Raw genomic sequence first — 16,200 nt, 5'->3', positions numbered from 1 at the left:
CGAGACAATAAGCAGCAATTCCTTTAAAATGGGCAAAATATTCATCACACTGGATAAATAAAAATGCCCAAAAGAAATATCCAATGTTGGTTGGACACATCATTACCCTCATGGAGCACATTTACCCAACATTGTTTAGAGTCTTGGGTGGACTTTACCTTTAAAGTTCAAGTCTATCCCAGAAAAATGTTGATTTGAATAAATAGAGAAAAATCATACTAGCATAACGCTGAAAATGTCATCAAAATCCGATGTAAAATAAAAAAAGTTATGACATTTTATAGTTTCGCTTATTTTTCACAAAACAGTTGTAAGTGCGGGTGATATGCAAATGAGACACAGTTGATGATGTTCCCCACTCACTATTTCTTTTGTTTTTTATTGTTTGAATTATACAATATTTCATTTTTAAAAATTTAACAATAAAGACCTACTTGCCTTAACCATATTTAATTCAAGAATGCTAATTTCACATGTTCAGGGAGGAATTAATCGATGTTTTACCTAGTGTGTGTATTTGAGTTTTGTCAGACGTGTATCAATCAGGTATGATTATTTACGTCTGGACCGACCTTTAACGTCACCATCCGAAAGACGTGATCAGGGCTCGAACCTCGAACCTCTGCATCAATTTGTAACTTCCCCACAGCTTGGATTACAGGCGCATGCACGCCACAACGCCCAGTTTTACTTAGCTGACAATGAGAAGAAAATTATGATATTTCGTATTTCCTATAATAAATACAAAAGAAATAGTGAGTGGATGATGCCACCAGTCTCCTCATTTGCATATCGACCAGGATGTGCATATAACTATTTTATGAATTTAAGCGAAACTAACATTTCATAACTTTCTTTTTTTTTACATTATCCGATTTTGAGAAATTTTCAATAATGCGCTTGTTGGATTTTCTCTTTATATCTGAGTCAACTTTTTGTTGGAATGGACCTGTCCCCTAATATACCATAGTCCTTAAATGCACGAAGTTCCTAGTTTTGTTGTAGAAATAAAATTAACATTATTAAAACTTACAGTTAGTCTTAAGAACTACCTCCCCTCCGCTGATGAACAGATGTGGACCGGGGCTTGGGGTACATTGCATTAGAAAAAGAGAAAAGTTTCGCGACCAAGAAAGGGGAAAAAAGAAGAAAATGAATAGGGTGAAATATGTCATATTATTTTCAATATTTTGTTTTAAATGTCGTGTCAAAATCTATCACAAAATTAAATTTTTGTAATAAAATGTCAAAATTCTTGCTCGCTCGCTGAGCTTTAAAAAAAATAATTTTTGACCCTTTGCCACGGGTCTGGTCCCCTATTAATTTTAGACTCGTTACACCACTGACCCCCCCCACCCCGTTCAAAACAAAAATATTTCCTTAATAGTGTCACCCCTACCCCAACCCCCCCCCCCCAACCACGAACACTGATCGACAATCATGGTCATCAGTACACATGGATTCATATTTGAGGTCAAGTCCACCAAACTAAAATTTGATTTGAATAAATTCTGAATAGGCATAACTAAAGAAAATTCAAACAAGCGTAATGCTGAATCAAAATTGGATGTAACTTAAGAACGTAATGGTACTGTAAATTTTCTTCTTGGTTCTTATAAAACAGTTAAATAGACAACACGAGTGATATGCAAATGAGACAGTTAATCATGTCACATACACACTATTTCTTTTATATATTGCTAGATGAATTAATAAGGACTATTTTATTTTTTGGTAGATTTAACAACAAGGAAACTGTGTTTAATAATGACAGCGTGGCAATATTCCACATGGTCATGCAGGGAGAAATGAAACCGTGTTTCACATATTATTTATGAAGAAATAATTAAGCTCTTATACAAATAGTGAGTATATTTCGCTATCATCTTTAACTCATATTTTCTGACTTAACATTCGACTGAGACGACCTAAATTTTCAGCGTTAATCCCTCGAACTGTTTTTTCTCACTTTGCTCTTTAATAATTATTTATTGAAAACAAATTTTGACTTAATTGGGTATAATTGGCTTTTGACAGTATACTTATATATTCATTAAATACATGGAACAAATCTCATTTCAAATATCCCTTAATTTTGAAAAATATGAAGTTATTGTGATCAGCCGGCCCAAGCCCCTATATCGTGTAAAAAAAAGCTGACACGATTGTTCAAACATTGAATGATTGCACAAAGGTCCCTTTTATGATGGTTCAATCATCCGTAGAAGCCATTCTTCATTCAGAATACCCGCCTTGTGCTGTATGAAGCACAATATACCTTGTTTACAGCGAGGGGAAGGATTGATTCAGGGTGCAACGTGTACAGAAAATATTGGCGTTTTACTCATGATTGAGGTCTACGAGTGATAGAAATTAGTGACACCAAAGATAAATGCAACTCTTACCAAAGTGATCATGCTGATCCCGATCTAAAGAGATAGTAACACTGATCAGCAACGGCGGGAAACAGAGTCGGTGAGATTCCTGTATGATAAGGGTAAAGAAGAGGTAAGCTTGTGTTTGACGTCATGATATTAAATGCAATACTGTTCAATACATTTCCATCAGTTCAGCCCAGTATATTCCAATTCAAGCAAATATGTTTAATGTATAGTATTTGCATTATGTCAGGGGTCGCGGAACGGTTTTCAAATTAGGGGGGGGGGGGGGTGGGCTGACCAAGTGCATAAAATCACAATCATATGGTCATTAGTACATTTATGTACACGGTTTTGGAAAGAAAATTTGGGGTGAAGCCCCCCCCTCCGCTTCCGCGACCCCTGTGTACGGCTAAAAGCATGGATGATATATTTAAAAATGGTCAACGTAATAGCCATACGTTGTATTGGTTTTTTAAATACAAACAAACAAAAGGCGTACATATTTTGAGCAAGCAACTGTCCGTTTACAAGAAAGGAATATAAAATTATAAAGTAGCATATAAGAAATGGATATTGCTTCGTTCACATCTTGATGTTTTTAGTGACATACAAATTCTACCATTCTCCATCGCCGGCTGTGATCATTGAAAAAAAACATCACCGAGTCCTCTAAGTTATATGCTTACTACCATCTTCCATCAAAATTTCACGCACCTTTTTAATTATTGATACCATCAACAGGGCACCAAACAGTGTCAATTTACTTGTAATTTCGATCCTGAAAAAAAAAACAACTGATGGGACTTTTTTTTATTTCGATATTAGTATGAACTAAATTGTAATCTATTAACTAGCAAACACGTTAAAGCTATACGGAAGAAAGATAGAGCCAAAGAAAAATTAGTGAAAACTGAAGAAAAACACTACATAGGCCTTTATAATACTATGTGAAGTGAAGAAAAGGTTAATTGTTAAGAATGCCAAAGAACTTAAATCAGCCTCTCCCGGTGTTCCTTTAATTCTACCCTTTTTTCTTCGTTTCGTTTCTTTTCTTAATTTTTCTTCCATTTTTTTTTTTCGGGGGATGATATGTCCAATGTGTTTTTATATGATTAAACCAAGCTCCAGAACAGTTTATATTTACAATAGAAACCTAGGTTCCATTCAGTGAAATGCTACTATACCTACGTTGTAGACTCTACTTTCACCTGATATTTCTTTTTTGGTTACTGATTTGATCTTCGCCACATAAACAAATATGAATGTTGCGTTTCCTATGATTTTTTAAATCACCATTTATACATTATTGTGTTTGTAAAGCTGCAGCTTCAATGGTAAAACTCTTCATTGCCTTGTTCTTTTATCAGTTTGCAAGTGAATCTCCGAACAACTCGTCATTCCTATAGGCCAACATTTCTACTGTGGGCATGGCTGAAACAACATCCCTCAACACCGACGTTATTCTCCGCATAGCAAATCATATCGAAGTCAATGACGTCGGTAAAGAAGACACGATACAATCCTTTGGACTCTCCCTTGAACTCAACAAAGAAATCGTCGACCAGGCGCTAACCCTGATCGGAAGCAAGCCATCGAATCTTGTAGATGCAACACGCCATCTTCTCAACGAGTGGGTAAACGAACAAGGGAACGATGATAAGGCGGTTAAAAAGCTGAAGACGACCCTGACAAAGAACGGTTATTCCAAGATGGCGGATGATCTCAAGGAAGGTAAATATAAAATAGATTATCATTCACATGATATTTTTTGAATTGTTAATTTTTTGTTATTATGAAGTAACATTAGTAATGTTTAAAGGGGAATCCAGCCTTGGCCATAAAATGTTGTGTTGGGAAGGAGAAAAATAAATTAAACAGAATGGTGAAAGTTTGAAAGAAATTGGACAAGCAATAAGAAAGTTATAGCTGCTTTAAAATTGAGATCACTAATACTATGTAGATTTCAAATTGGCAACTGGGTAAGTAAATTATGACAAGGGGCAAGGACAACTTTCCCATAGGCCATGTACTTTTTTATCAGGGATTTGTGGTTTTCTCCTAAGTACCCATTTCTCTGGGGCAGTAATCTAAATATAACCCATGTAGTATATTGTTTTATGTCCTCATGAAAGAAAAATAAAATTTGAAATAAAACTTTTTGGGAAAAATGGCATTTTAGCCATAATACGTATTGGAGTACATGGAAGCCAGTCCTTGCCTTACATCACTATGACATCCCACATGCGGCCAATTTGAAATCTCCATGCATGGGTATAGTGATTTCCAATATTTACAACTTTTAAAAATTCATATCTTTCTTTTTGTTTGTCCAATATTGTTCAAACTTTCACCTATCAACTTGTCTGATTTTTCTTTTCCTTCTAAAAACAAGTTTTTATTTGGGTTGGATTCCCCTTTAAAGACCAAGTGAACACCAAAACTGTTGACAAATAGAGAAACATCAGATTTGTATTGCAATTTGAATGCCACGAAAAGTCATAATTTCGCCGATTTCATAAACTTATTATAATATCATCAAGCAAAGCTCGGGGTCATGTTTAAATAAAAAAAAATAAGACTTAATCATTGATACATGTAATAAGAAGGTGTAAAACACCAATTGAGCTGTAAACAGTAGTTTACAAAGTATTCTAGGGTAATTGTCGTGATTGTAGGAACAATTATCTTTTGAATGACATTGTGATGAAAATGGTTATATGAGGGAGCCAGTCGCATTATACACACTCAATACAATATGTCTTGTTAGGGAAAAATGATAAAAAGAGGAATTTCAGAGAATCACAATAAATTATGACAAAGATGATCTTGTCTTCTTTTTATGCAGAATCTACCAAGAAGTCTGTCAAACATGGTCACACCCACGAGCCACAGCCACAATCGACAACAGACAGAATTATTACATTAGTCACAACAATAGTGGTAGCCTTTCTGGCTATCACATACATCAACTATCGAGACTTCTCTTAAAAGCCATTGGTCAAGACTCAAAAGAAAATATTACCTCAGTGTGGGAGCTCGAAGGAAGGTGTCTTGATGTGAACTCGTCTAGGATAAAATGGTGCATTTCTTTTAGAAGGGATGGTAGCATGATTTGCTGACTGTCTTGCCTTGATAGGACCGAGTGCCATCTTGCAATGAATCCATGTGGCCGGCCGGGGATCGAACCCCGGACTTTCTACGTATAACCAGGCGCCTGAGACCACTCGGCCACGGCACCTCCTGAACTTGTATCGGTTGCCGTTCATGAGCCATTCTTATCAAACTTGACCGCGTGTCCCGTGTGTTTTATCACACTTTGATGAAACTCTTTCTTGAAACCTAATACACTTTTAACGAACCATTGAAGAGGGAATAATATGCGTTTCCCGTGAGAGCATCTAACAGTGACAATGACTTCACCTAATCCGGTTAACGTCGATAATTTGAATTGGTAAATAGGAACCTCACTGATTGAAAATGTTCCTGCATGGCCCCGTTGCCTAAAAATTACTTTAATGGTAACTTTGCCATCCGATGGTAACTACCATCGGGTAATTTACCCGACATAGCAGTCATGTCGAAAGAAGAGTCAGACAAACAAATTACAAAAATAAAGATTATCACTGTATAAATAAAACATATGTAATGTTATTTTACTGTACAAAAGAGATGTGCTAGATGAGTAAATATGCAAATTGAATGTGAAAATATAATTTTTCTCATATATAAACGCAAACACACGTATTTTCCTATTTTGGACGCTGTACATTTAGACCAACAAAGAGCGCAATGAACTATTATTTTCATTGATAGCTCACTCGAGCTTTCATGTGGTGTATAATATAAATCAATTGTTACTTTTTTTGCTTCCAATAAGACCTTAAAATAAAATTATTGTTCATAGAAGTCTTAAGGACGGTTTGTTATGAACAATTCCTCAAAAATGAAAGATTTGGATGGGGGCTGGCGGCGTTATTTTTGTCGTCTGAAAAAATGTCTGATCCCACAGCTAGACAACTTCTCTTCGTTTTGAAGGATAAGAAACTGGGAGCTATAGTTTCCTTGGTGAATGTAAGGAAAAGAGGGGAAGAGAGAGAGAGAGGGGGGGGGGGGGGGTGGACAGAGGAAGCACATTGAGTGAAGGCGACAGGGGGCGCATGCAGAGAGGAAGCAAATCTAGTGTCGGACAACATATACTAAGTTTGGGCAACAAAAGGTTTATAAAACTGCTTTCTGTTATTTTGCCAGGATAAAAGTTGTGGTTTTAAAGTAAATTTTAGACATCAAATCAATGTATGTATGTCATATCACATCCATGGAGAGCAACTGTACTTTCTTTATAGTTGATTTGAATCAATAGAGAAAAATCAAGCATATAACTGAAAATTTCATCAAAAATCGGATGCCTTATAAGAAAGTTATGAATTTCACTCATTTTTTCACGGTAAAGCTATATGCACCACTCAGTTATATAAAAATCGAGTGATTCGATGATATCCCTCACTTTTTCGTCTGTTTCATATTGTTTGAATTGTGCAATATTTCAATTTCTACAGATTTGACAGTATAAGGACCCCTTTGACTGAACTACAAAATGTTTAAAACAATTGTATTTTTACATGCTCATGGGGGATAAAACTTTGCTTTACATTAAAATGGGGGAAAATTTTAATATCTTATATTTTATCATTATCAAATACAGAATAAATAGAGAGTGGATGAGATCATCGGTCATTTGCGTACCAACAATGAAGTATATGGGGATGTCATAACGTGTTTTTTCCTTACTGTTTTGTGAAATTAAGCGAATGTTTAAAATGTCGAAACTTTATTATTTTACATCTATTTTGATGAAATTTTCGGTGATGTGTTCATTTGATTTTTCTCTCTTCATTCAAATAAACCTTTTGTTGGGATGGACTTGACTGTTAATTGCAATTTTCCCTCGCACGATGGTGATACGACATCCGTCAAAAGTGGACTGAGGCTGGCAGGGGCCTGGATCCATTTTTAAGATTGGGGGGGGGGGAATCATGAGTCAACGTTCCACAAAAAACAAACAACCCCACACACACATATAGGCCTATTCATACAGTATGATATATATATATATATATATATATATATATATATATAAATGACTCATGAGAAAGAGACACATATCTCACCGATAAATTAATGCGAGCGCGAAGCGCGAGCTGAAAATTTTCACATTCGAGTTGGAAAAGGGGACATTTTGAGCACGATTTTAAATAAAGAACGAGTTGTGTATCTCAATCTCGCTTGCTGTTTTCTGTGTAACATATTTTATTTTTGCACTTAGGAAATTATGGGGGGGGGGGGGCAAAACGATATGTTTGCCCCCCAATATTTTCATTGGTGGGGCGATCGCCTCCCCCCTGCCCCCCACGATCGACGCCTCTGGAGGCTGGTGTAGGATGCGGCTAGCCGGGTTCCACTTATATGTCAAATCCCGTTTAGAGCCAAAACCCATCGGGGACCCACTGCTGCTTTCTCGTAAATCTATTCAAAATCAGTAATTATACTTTTTAATGATCACATAACAATTAAGACCCTGTTAGATGAAGCACAATTGGTGCTTGTTACCTCAAAATGATTCAGCCTACACCAACGTAAGTAAACGGGTCGAGGGGAATTCCCGAAAATGACAGACCTTAATGATGATTATATCAGCGTCCTTTCATCAATTTCATTCTTTTGAAAATCTGTCCATTTACAGCCATTCCCAATCATTTCCTCTTTGAGTCACGTTAGCTTAAAAAAAATCACAACTGCCCTTTTTTAAAGAGTTTGTGTATTCAAGTTCATTTTCCTTATCACTGATATTGATAACATCTACAGATATCTGCTGATTTTGGTATCTGCGTGTGTGTGTGTGTGTGTGTGTGTGGTGTACACATTATACACGCCAACCTCCCACACACACTCTCTCATATTAAAACCATTTTATTAATTATTAACAAAGACCAATTGAATATGATTATAATGAAATCAACATTATATTCTTCACTTTTCAGACAGATGCCAGTGATCCACAGGTTACCAATGGGCTTGTTTTCACTGCACTTCTTGAATACCAGTTCAATTCATTATGCCTTTTGTTAATATCGGTTCCGAAGTCCTTAGTCACAAAGGCGGTGCGCACAAAAGAAATCCCTCACAGAGAGAGCGTCTGGTATACGGTCGAGAGCTGTAATGAACTAGTATACACAAACATCTGATCAATAGATAAATAGACAAGCCTGTTATGTGTGCTATATCAATCGAATATAGGCGATATTAGCCACTCTCCTCTATATTCTCCGGAAAGTTCTATGAGCAAAGGTGAGTATTCATCCATACGTTCTTTCAATTATCATATATTTATGCTATATAGTGTGGTGATTTTAAAAGAAAAAACTTGCTTATCCAATGATATAATCGAAGAAAACATAGTGGTATACATTATTATCTGCTTTCATTTTGCGCCGTGGTATCGGCCATATATAGTTTCCTCTTTTAATCGTCGTAAGATACAAAAGACGATGAGATATGCTTACTGATGTGTAGACATGCATGGGCACATGCGTTAGGATGTTAACTTGTTGAAATGATTTCTATCTATTGTTTTGATTTGCATCAATAGGGTAGATATAGCTAATTTGTTATTCGTGGGATTAAGAAATAATTTTACCAATAAAAAAATTACTTGTATTTTACAAATTTCGACCTCACAGCGAGATCTGTGAAAGAAAAGTAAATTTGTTCAATTACACAAGAGTACACCGAAACCACCGAAGTTATATAACACACAAATTAGACAGAGGGACGCATTATAGGTTTTCGTCCCGCTCAATTTCATATTTATTTTAATGTTATTACCATTTAATTTCGTGATAGCTATATGATCGCCTCGGTTATTTGTCATTGTGTTTGATTATTTTTCACATGAATCTATTTTCCGCGCAAAATGATAATCAAACAAGTCACTATATAGTGGAGATATATGTTTTTTGGTAGTATAGCGGATAAAATAATCTTGTTCCTTGGTAGTATAGTAAATTTAGTTTTATAGGAGTAACATCATAGCCTAATACATGTTAAGTATTTGAGTTCTGATAGTACAGTATTTCCTCTATATTTCTAGGCATTGTTTACATATATAGTTATCATCTTTAGATTGTTTCATTAGTAGATTATAACCATTTGTGGACTGTCTGAATGTGAAAGTCAATACTGTTAGTAATATTTTGAAATAATATTAAAATGTACTACATAATAATGTTACTTTCTATAATAAAGGCAGAATAAAGGCACCGGTTGATGGTATATGGAGCCACCCCTTGCAAATCCCCCATGTTTGACATACAAATGACCTCGACTTATGCAGTGAAAATCGCTTTTTAGGTTGTCAAAATTTTCGTAAGCAAAATCCCCCCCTCAATAGTAAAACCCTGGATCCGCCCTTGGGACTGACTTAAGTTGAAAAGAACAAAAAAGAGGGGAAAGTAAACAATGGTTAGAAATGCCCACACAGCCAGCATTGTCAAGTGATATGGAAGACTATTCATTCATTCATTCATATGCATTTATTTCGTTCATGTACTAAAAATAACATTACAAACATATCGATACAGGGATAGACAAGAAATAGAATTGATTTATGAAATGAGGAGACAGCCTAGAAGGCAGAGAAGCCTTATTGTTGCTGTCAGCAAAAGAACAAAATACAAATTATACCAAAAAAAACCAACCTTACAAAATAATGGACAATATACAGTGCGAGTCAGAAAAATTTTAAACTTTTGGAATTAAGTATTATTCAAGAAAATGTGGGATTCAGAGAGAATTTTTAGCATGTATGGATAGACTGAGTAGATATTCCTTTATCACTCGGTAAATTTGTTTCGGTGTTGTTGTTATATGGTTGAGTGCACAACAGCCATTGTTTGAAAAAGTGTCAAAATCCATTTGCGCCAAGTCAGGTGATTGAGTAGCCGATATCTCTGGGAAAACGATAACTTGTAAATTTAAATGCACTTTAATACTTTTACGTGACTCCTATATGAAATTGCACGGGAAAACATATATTTCATAAATTTAATAATAATTTCGATTCACGGCCAGTTCAATTTAATTTGTCAAATTCTGAAATTGCATGGGAAAACATACATTTCATAAATTTAATAATAATTTCGATTCACGGCCAGTTCAATTTAATTTGTCAAATTCTGAAGGTATTGAAGGATAGCTTATATCTGTTGTTTTATATTGCAGTGATCATTGACATTTATGTTAAAATTTCTTAAAGTATAAATGCAATAAAAGAAACTAATTATCTAATAAGAATATTACGCGACTGGAAGGAATTTCGAAATATAAACCCTTGAGCTCAAAACGATACGGAACTTTGGAACATTTTGAATTTACATTCTTTGAATAACAATTAATTGACCTTTGGAACATCTTCATGATATCATAATCCCTGATAATTTGCAAATTACTATAATTATGCTTACATTTCTTTCTTTTTTTTAATACCGTTATTTCTCATTCCTCTCCATGCAGATAAAGCATCATGAAAGATAACATTCTTAATCCTCCTTTTCTGCTGGAGTTATCTGAGAGTATTGACTTGGCAGTGGTTTCTCCAGCGAATTTCGCAATTTATTTGGGAGTCTCAAGTCCTAAAGGCAGCGCAGCAGTACAACAAGCAATACTTGGCATGAACCCCCAGCAGGCATATATGACTTTATTAAACCATCATGTTAAAGAACATGGGACCGATGTTAACAGCGCATTGAATCTACGATCAAAACTATTGAACAACCGCTTGAAGTCTATTGCCGATATTGTAGATAGAGGTATGTTCTATTAATAAAAAAACCTACATGTATTTATTAATGAATCTATTCCTTTATTTTCGTTGCTATCCTGCTTCTTGTTATCAGTATAATTTGAATCTGCCACATGCCCGAATAAAATTTGAAGTGATGAGAATGATGATATAAAAGGTTTAGGCCTACATAGAAACAAAAATGCTACTTTCGTCCCCAATACAAAACACGTGACTAATATGTAGATAAATAGCTGTTGTGAAGAAGAAGAAGAAGAAGAAAAAAAAACGTAGGCAGATAGGGCATGATTCGAAGTCACCACATCTGAAAGAGTTACGAAAGGTGTGTGGAAGAAGAGAACTGGAAATTGGATAGATTGTAAGCTTGGATTAAAAACCCAGATATAAATATGACTTAATGTACGTACGGTATGTATTACGTCTTTCCAGAATTAATGAAGTACAACATTCCTATACCCAGTCATGCTGATACAGTTATCGGCCAGCCACTTGATCTACCAACTCCTCCTTCTGATCTACCAGGCAATTCAGGTAAAATATAATATTAAAGGTCAAGTCCACCTCAGAAAAATGTTGATTTGAATCAATAGAGAAAAATCAGACAAGCACAATGCTGAATATTTCATCAAAATCGGGTGTAAAATAAGAAAGTTATGACATTTCAAAGTTTCGCTTATTTTCAACAAAATAGTTATATGAACGAGCCAGTTACATCCAAATGAGAGAGTCGATGATGTAACTCACTCACTATTTCTTTTGTTTTTATTGTTTGAATTATACAATATTTCAATTTTTACGAATTTGACAATTAGGACCTCCTTGCCTGAAGCACAAAATGTTAGAATAATAGAATTCCACGTGTTCAGGGAGGAATGGAACTTCATTTCACATGACAATGACGACAAATCAAAATATTTCATATTTCATATAATAAAATACAAAAGAAATAGTGAGTGAGTGATGTCATCAACTCTCTCATTTGGATGTAACTGGCTCGTTCATATAACTATTTTGTTGAAAATAAGCGAAACTTTAAAATGCCATAACTTTCTTATTTTACATCCGATTTTGATGAAATTTTCAGTGTTGTGCTTGAATTTTTCTCTTTTTATTCAAATCAAGTTTTGTTGGGGTGGACTTGTCCTTTAATAAAGGTTGGTCAAAATAAATTTCCTAGTGGATATGTGTCCGTACAAAATAACAAAAATCGTTGGTAAGATTGTAACAAATTATTTGGCTAATTTTGACCTTCCCCTTTTTGTTCATTGCAAGGGGGTGGGTGGGGTCTGTCAGACACAAATTAATCAACATATTTTTTTATACGAATGTAGACACATATTCATTTTCATCTATTCAAATAATTTTCTCTTTCCTTGTCTCTTATTTATTTTTTCCCTTTCAAACCTTTCTTTCTTTCTTACTTACTTTCTTACTTTCCTTCTTTCTTTCTTTCTTTCTCTATTTATTTCTTTCTTTCTTTCTTTCTTTCTTTCTTCCTTCCTCCCTCCCTTCCTTCCTTCCTCCCTCCCTCCCTCCCTCCCTCCCTCCTTCCTTCTTTCTTTCTTTCTTTCTTTCTCTATTTATTCCTCTCTGCCCAGCTCCATCCCCTTCACCTATATTTTTCATATAATTTTTCATTTGAAACTATAATGCATATCTGTAATTAAAACCAAGGATTTTATAACAAATATCAAAATAACATTTTTTTTTGCCTATATATACACGTGTACTTCCAATGTTATCACTGCTTAATCATGCATGTTAATACTAAATGTACTTATCACGATGATAATTTTTCTGTTAACACTCCAAACGTTTAATAGCTAGCCTATTGTTTTAATTATCTATTTAAAAGGACCAAGGCAGCGGCAGGTACCACCTACGACAAGTATGGTTAGAGATCCCACCAGTCATGATAGGCAGCCAGTTAGACCAGATACCCAGCCTCCCAATCGTCCCGTATACAGTGTTCCACACCCGTCGCCCCCTGATCACGACAAGCTACCTACACATCGGTTCTTTGCAGCCATTGTCATGGTCACATTGGTCACTGTCGGTGTCTATTTATTTCTATATTAAAAGATAATCAAGTCGCACATCTCAAGCGTATTTTATCGAAAATGTACACTGTAAAAACTGCGGTGTTAAAACTGACACCAATTGGTGTTAATAGAGGACCACACCCTGAGGTGTTAAAATTACATCCTAGAGATTAAACATAACACTAAAGAGTGTAAATGTAACAACAGAAGGTGTTTTAATAACACCTATAGGTGTAAAACTAACACCACCAATTTAACACCGGTGTAAAATAACTGGTGTGGTCCTCTATGTACACCGGTTAACACCACAGTTTTTGCTGTGTATACTCTTAAAATTGTTGGGCAACATACTTGTCCACACAGCACAATTGGTTAAAACCTTATCCAATTCTTGGTAGTTTTTAACCAATAATGTGTGCTTTGGGTGAAACTACACTCTATTGGTTGAAAACTATAACAAGAGTTGGATAGATATTTCAACCAATAAATTGTTGTGTGGACAGTACAGGGGCGGATCCAGGATTTTGAAATAGAGGGGGCGCCAGCGGCGAGGGAGCGAAGCGACCGAGCGGGGGGAGGGTGTGGGAGGGGGATACCCCCCTCCCACGGCAAGGACTTTTTCAAAAAACCATGTCCAAAAGTCGTATTTTTAGAGCACCTTTAGAAAAAAAATGCACACTTAAATCACTGTAACTTCATGAATAAAAGACACATACTGACTCATTTAGGAGCTGGTTTCCAGTCACACACCGTATAAGCGGTCATTCAAAACATACATTTGGCAAAGGCTCTTCACTTGCTTGCATCGTGTGATTGAAACGTCAAATTTAAATGATACGAAACTGAGACTTGTAATCGATAAGTTCCGAATAATCCATTCTGTTTATTGTCATTTGTGTATTAATATTGTGTGTTTCAAACGAGAATTGTTTAGTCGTATGGCAACATGCATAAAATTTGGTTGTTTTTTCCCCAAAATGCACAGTAAATTGTTACAAACTACAGAAAAAAACGACATCATCTTCTGGTAATCAACCTTTTCCCTCGTATTATTTTCAAATCATCTTCAATAATCCAGTCATTCTGCACAACCTCAAAGTAATATAATGCTTCTTAAGGGGATTCTCATCATTTTTATTGTTTACGTTCAAAGTCTCTCATCGCGTTGCCATCTTAACTTATGACCAGCCAGGATGAAATTGTATTTATATTTATTTTAACATAAGATAATCAATTTTTACGAAGCACTTGTTAAAACTATACCACAAAGTTGCCTCAAGTCACGTCAATCGGACGGGTGCGCGGAGGAACACATCAGGGAGGGGGAAATCTGTCTTCCACCAACCTCCTTGGTCAGATGGATTTGGGTTTACGCGCATATCATCGGCAGCGATCGGGTGGGGGACGACGGGGGACGTGTTCTCCCTCAAATATTTCGGAGGAGGTCGTCCCCCCCCCTAGATTTTTAAAACTATTATTTTTTTCGATTTTGCTGGCAATTTTTTTTTAAAGATATATTGTAATCAGCAAACCTAGATTATCAAACATTAAAAATGGGTTAAGGGGGGGGGGGTTAATGTCACAATTTCTACTTTTTAACAATACACAATGTGTCCTCGGGACGTTTTTCCCCAGCACGAAAGTATTTTTATTCTCCCCCCCAACCCCCACCCCCCCGTCACATAAAATCTTCGCTCCTTACGCTGACATATAGCTGCCTATACACAGCAAACGCGGAGTGGGGTCGACTGGTGATTGAGAATATACAATTTTGCTCCTTGATAATTCGTTGGAATGATTGCTTCGGCGAAACTTATTTGGGGCGCCCTGGATAATATGCCTCTGAATCTACCAGAAAGTGTAAAAGTTAGTTTACATTAAATACAAATATGTCTGACCTATACATTTCAGTGAAAACGTACATGACCAAGGCAGAATGATAATGCTGCGCACGTGGCGCCCGATATAGGGCTTCATCTTTGAGTGAAGAATAATCTCGGGGATAGACATTATCATTCGCATCGTTGACACTTTCTCTCGCGATCTGTTACTTACAATTTACATGTATTTGCCATAAAGACGGACAAACGCAAGTTACAAAAAACACAAAATTTCGGGAAAAAATGATATCCAATCCAACATCTTCACACTGGTCACTGCACTGCAACTCCCGATTACAAGTGGTGCAACTTTCCAACCAATCGACTTGCGCGCCCTGGAATTCCGGAATTAACATATTGCAATACAGTATGACAGAGGTGCATTTGTGCGAACACAAAGGCCATGAGCGTAAGTTAAAATATAGTTTTGACTAGATCTAGCCCTTGAAATTGACTACATTGTACCAATCCAGTAAATATAACCATCCAAAAAAAAAAAAAATCCGGCGAAAATAGGGGGGGGGGGCGCGCGCCCGGGGCGCCCCCCTCTGGATCCGCCACTGCAGTATGTTACCCAACATTTTAAGAGTGTATTGGAAGCTCTTTGATTGGAAACAAACTCCATGAGCAGTTGAGTAAACCTCAAAAAAGTATCATGTGACATGCACCCACCACATTTCATATCACATGGATGTGTGTCAGCTTTGAAGAGATGTAAATGCACTAGGACCACTTGAAATCGGGGTTATGGAGTCTTTTGCTTGTACCCGGTCATTGTAACTTCTTTATTTTCATCAGGGAAATAGATCAGCAAGCCTATTTATTTATTTATCTCATTGGAAACTCCATGGTCCTATCTTGCTTAAACTATACACTTGTTTTCTAACATCAGCTAATTAAATTCATTTATTGTATTTCTACGTTTTGTCTCAGAGAGCAATGTTGAAAAAAAATAAAATGTTCATTTTCTTCTTAAAATTGCATTTTATTTATTATTCTTTAAAAAGAAGTTGAATAGCACACTGAAATATAACATGAAT

General features: G+C 35.9%; 2 protein-coding genes across 2 annotated transcripts; both read left to right on the top strand.

The window, feature by feature from the left end:
- Window positions 1-2,248: 2,248 nt before the first annotated feature.
- Window positions 2,249-6,006, top strand: LOC121416060. The gene is made up of 3 exons (XM_041609504.1): window positions 2,249-2,508; window positions 3,749-4,112; window positions 5,227-6,006. Exons 2-3 carry the CDS (start codon window positions 3,809-3,811, stop codon window positions 5,367-5,369), a joined length of 447 nt encoding a protein of 148 aa, XP_041465438.1. The 5' UTR covers window positions 2,249-2,508; window positions 3,749-3,808; the 3' UTR covers window positions 5,370-6,006.
- Window positions 6,007-8,405: 2,399 nt separating this feature from the next.
- Window positions 8,406-13,434, top strand: LOC121416059. Its single transcript, XM_041609502.1, has 4 exons — window positions 8,406-8,726; window positions 10,950-11,245; window positions 11,668-11,769; window positions 13,094-13,434. The coding sequence occupies exons 2-4, from the start codon at window positions 10,960-10,962 to the stop codon at window positions 13,315-13,317; spliced, it is 612 nt and encodes a 203-aa protein (XP_041465436.1). The 5' UTR covers window positions 8,406-8,726; window positions 10,950-10,959; the 3' UTR covers window positions 13,318-13,434.
- Window positions 13,435-16,200: the final 2,766 nt, after the last annotated feature.

Source organism: Lytechinus variegatus, chromosome 5, assembly GCF_018143015.1.
Source record: "Lytechinus variegatus isolate NC3 chromosome 5, Lvar_3.0, whole genome shotgun sequence".
In the NCBI taxonomy this organism is placed as follows: Eukaryota; Metazoa; Echinodermata; class Echinoidea; order Temnopleuroida; family Toxopneustidae; genus Lytechinus; species Lytechinus variegatus.
The sequence above is the reverse complement of the archived record's forward strand: the minus strand, read 5'-3'. Positions and strand labels throughout refer to the sequence as shown.

Coding starts and splice junctions, on each gene's coding strand:
- LOC121416060 (XM_041609504.1), top strand. CDS start 3,809: ATGGCTGAAACAACATCCCTCAACACCGACGTTATTCTCCGCATAGCA. Junction 4,113..5,226: donor GGCGGATGATCTCAAGGAAG/GTAAATATAAAA, acceptor CTTTTTATGCAG/AATCTACCAAGAAGTCTGTC.
- LOC121416059 (XM_041609502.1), top strand. CDS start 10,960: ATGAAAGATAACATTCTTAATCCTCCTTTTCTGCTGGAGTTATCTGAG. Junction 11,246..11,667: donor TGCCGATATTGTAGATAGAG/GTATGTTCTATT, acceptor ACGTCTTTCCAG/AATTAATGAAGTACAACATT. Junction 11,770..13,093: donor TGATCTACCAGGCAATTCAG/GTAAAATATAAT, acceptor TCTATTTAAAAG/GACCAAGGCAGCGGCAGGTA.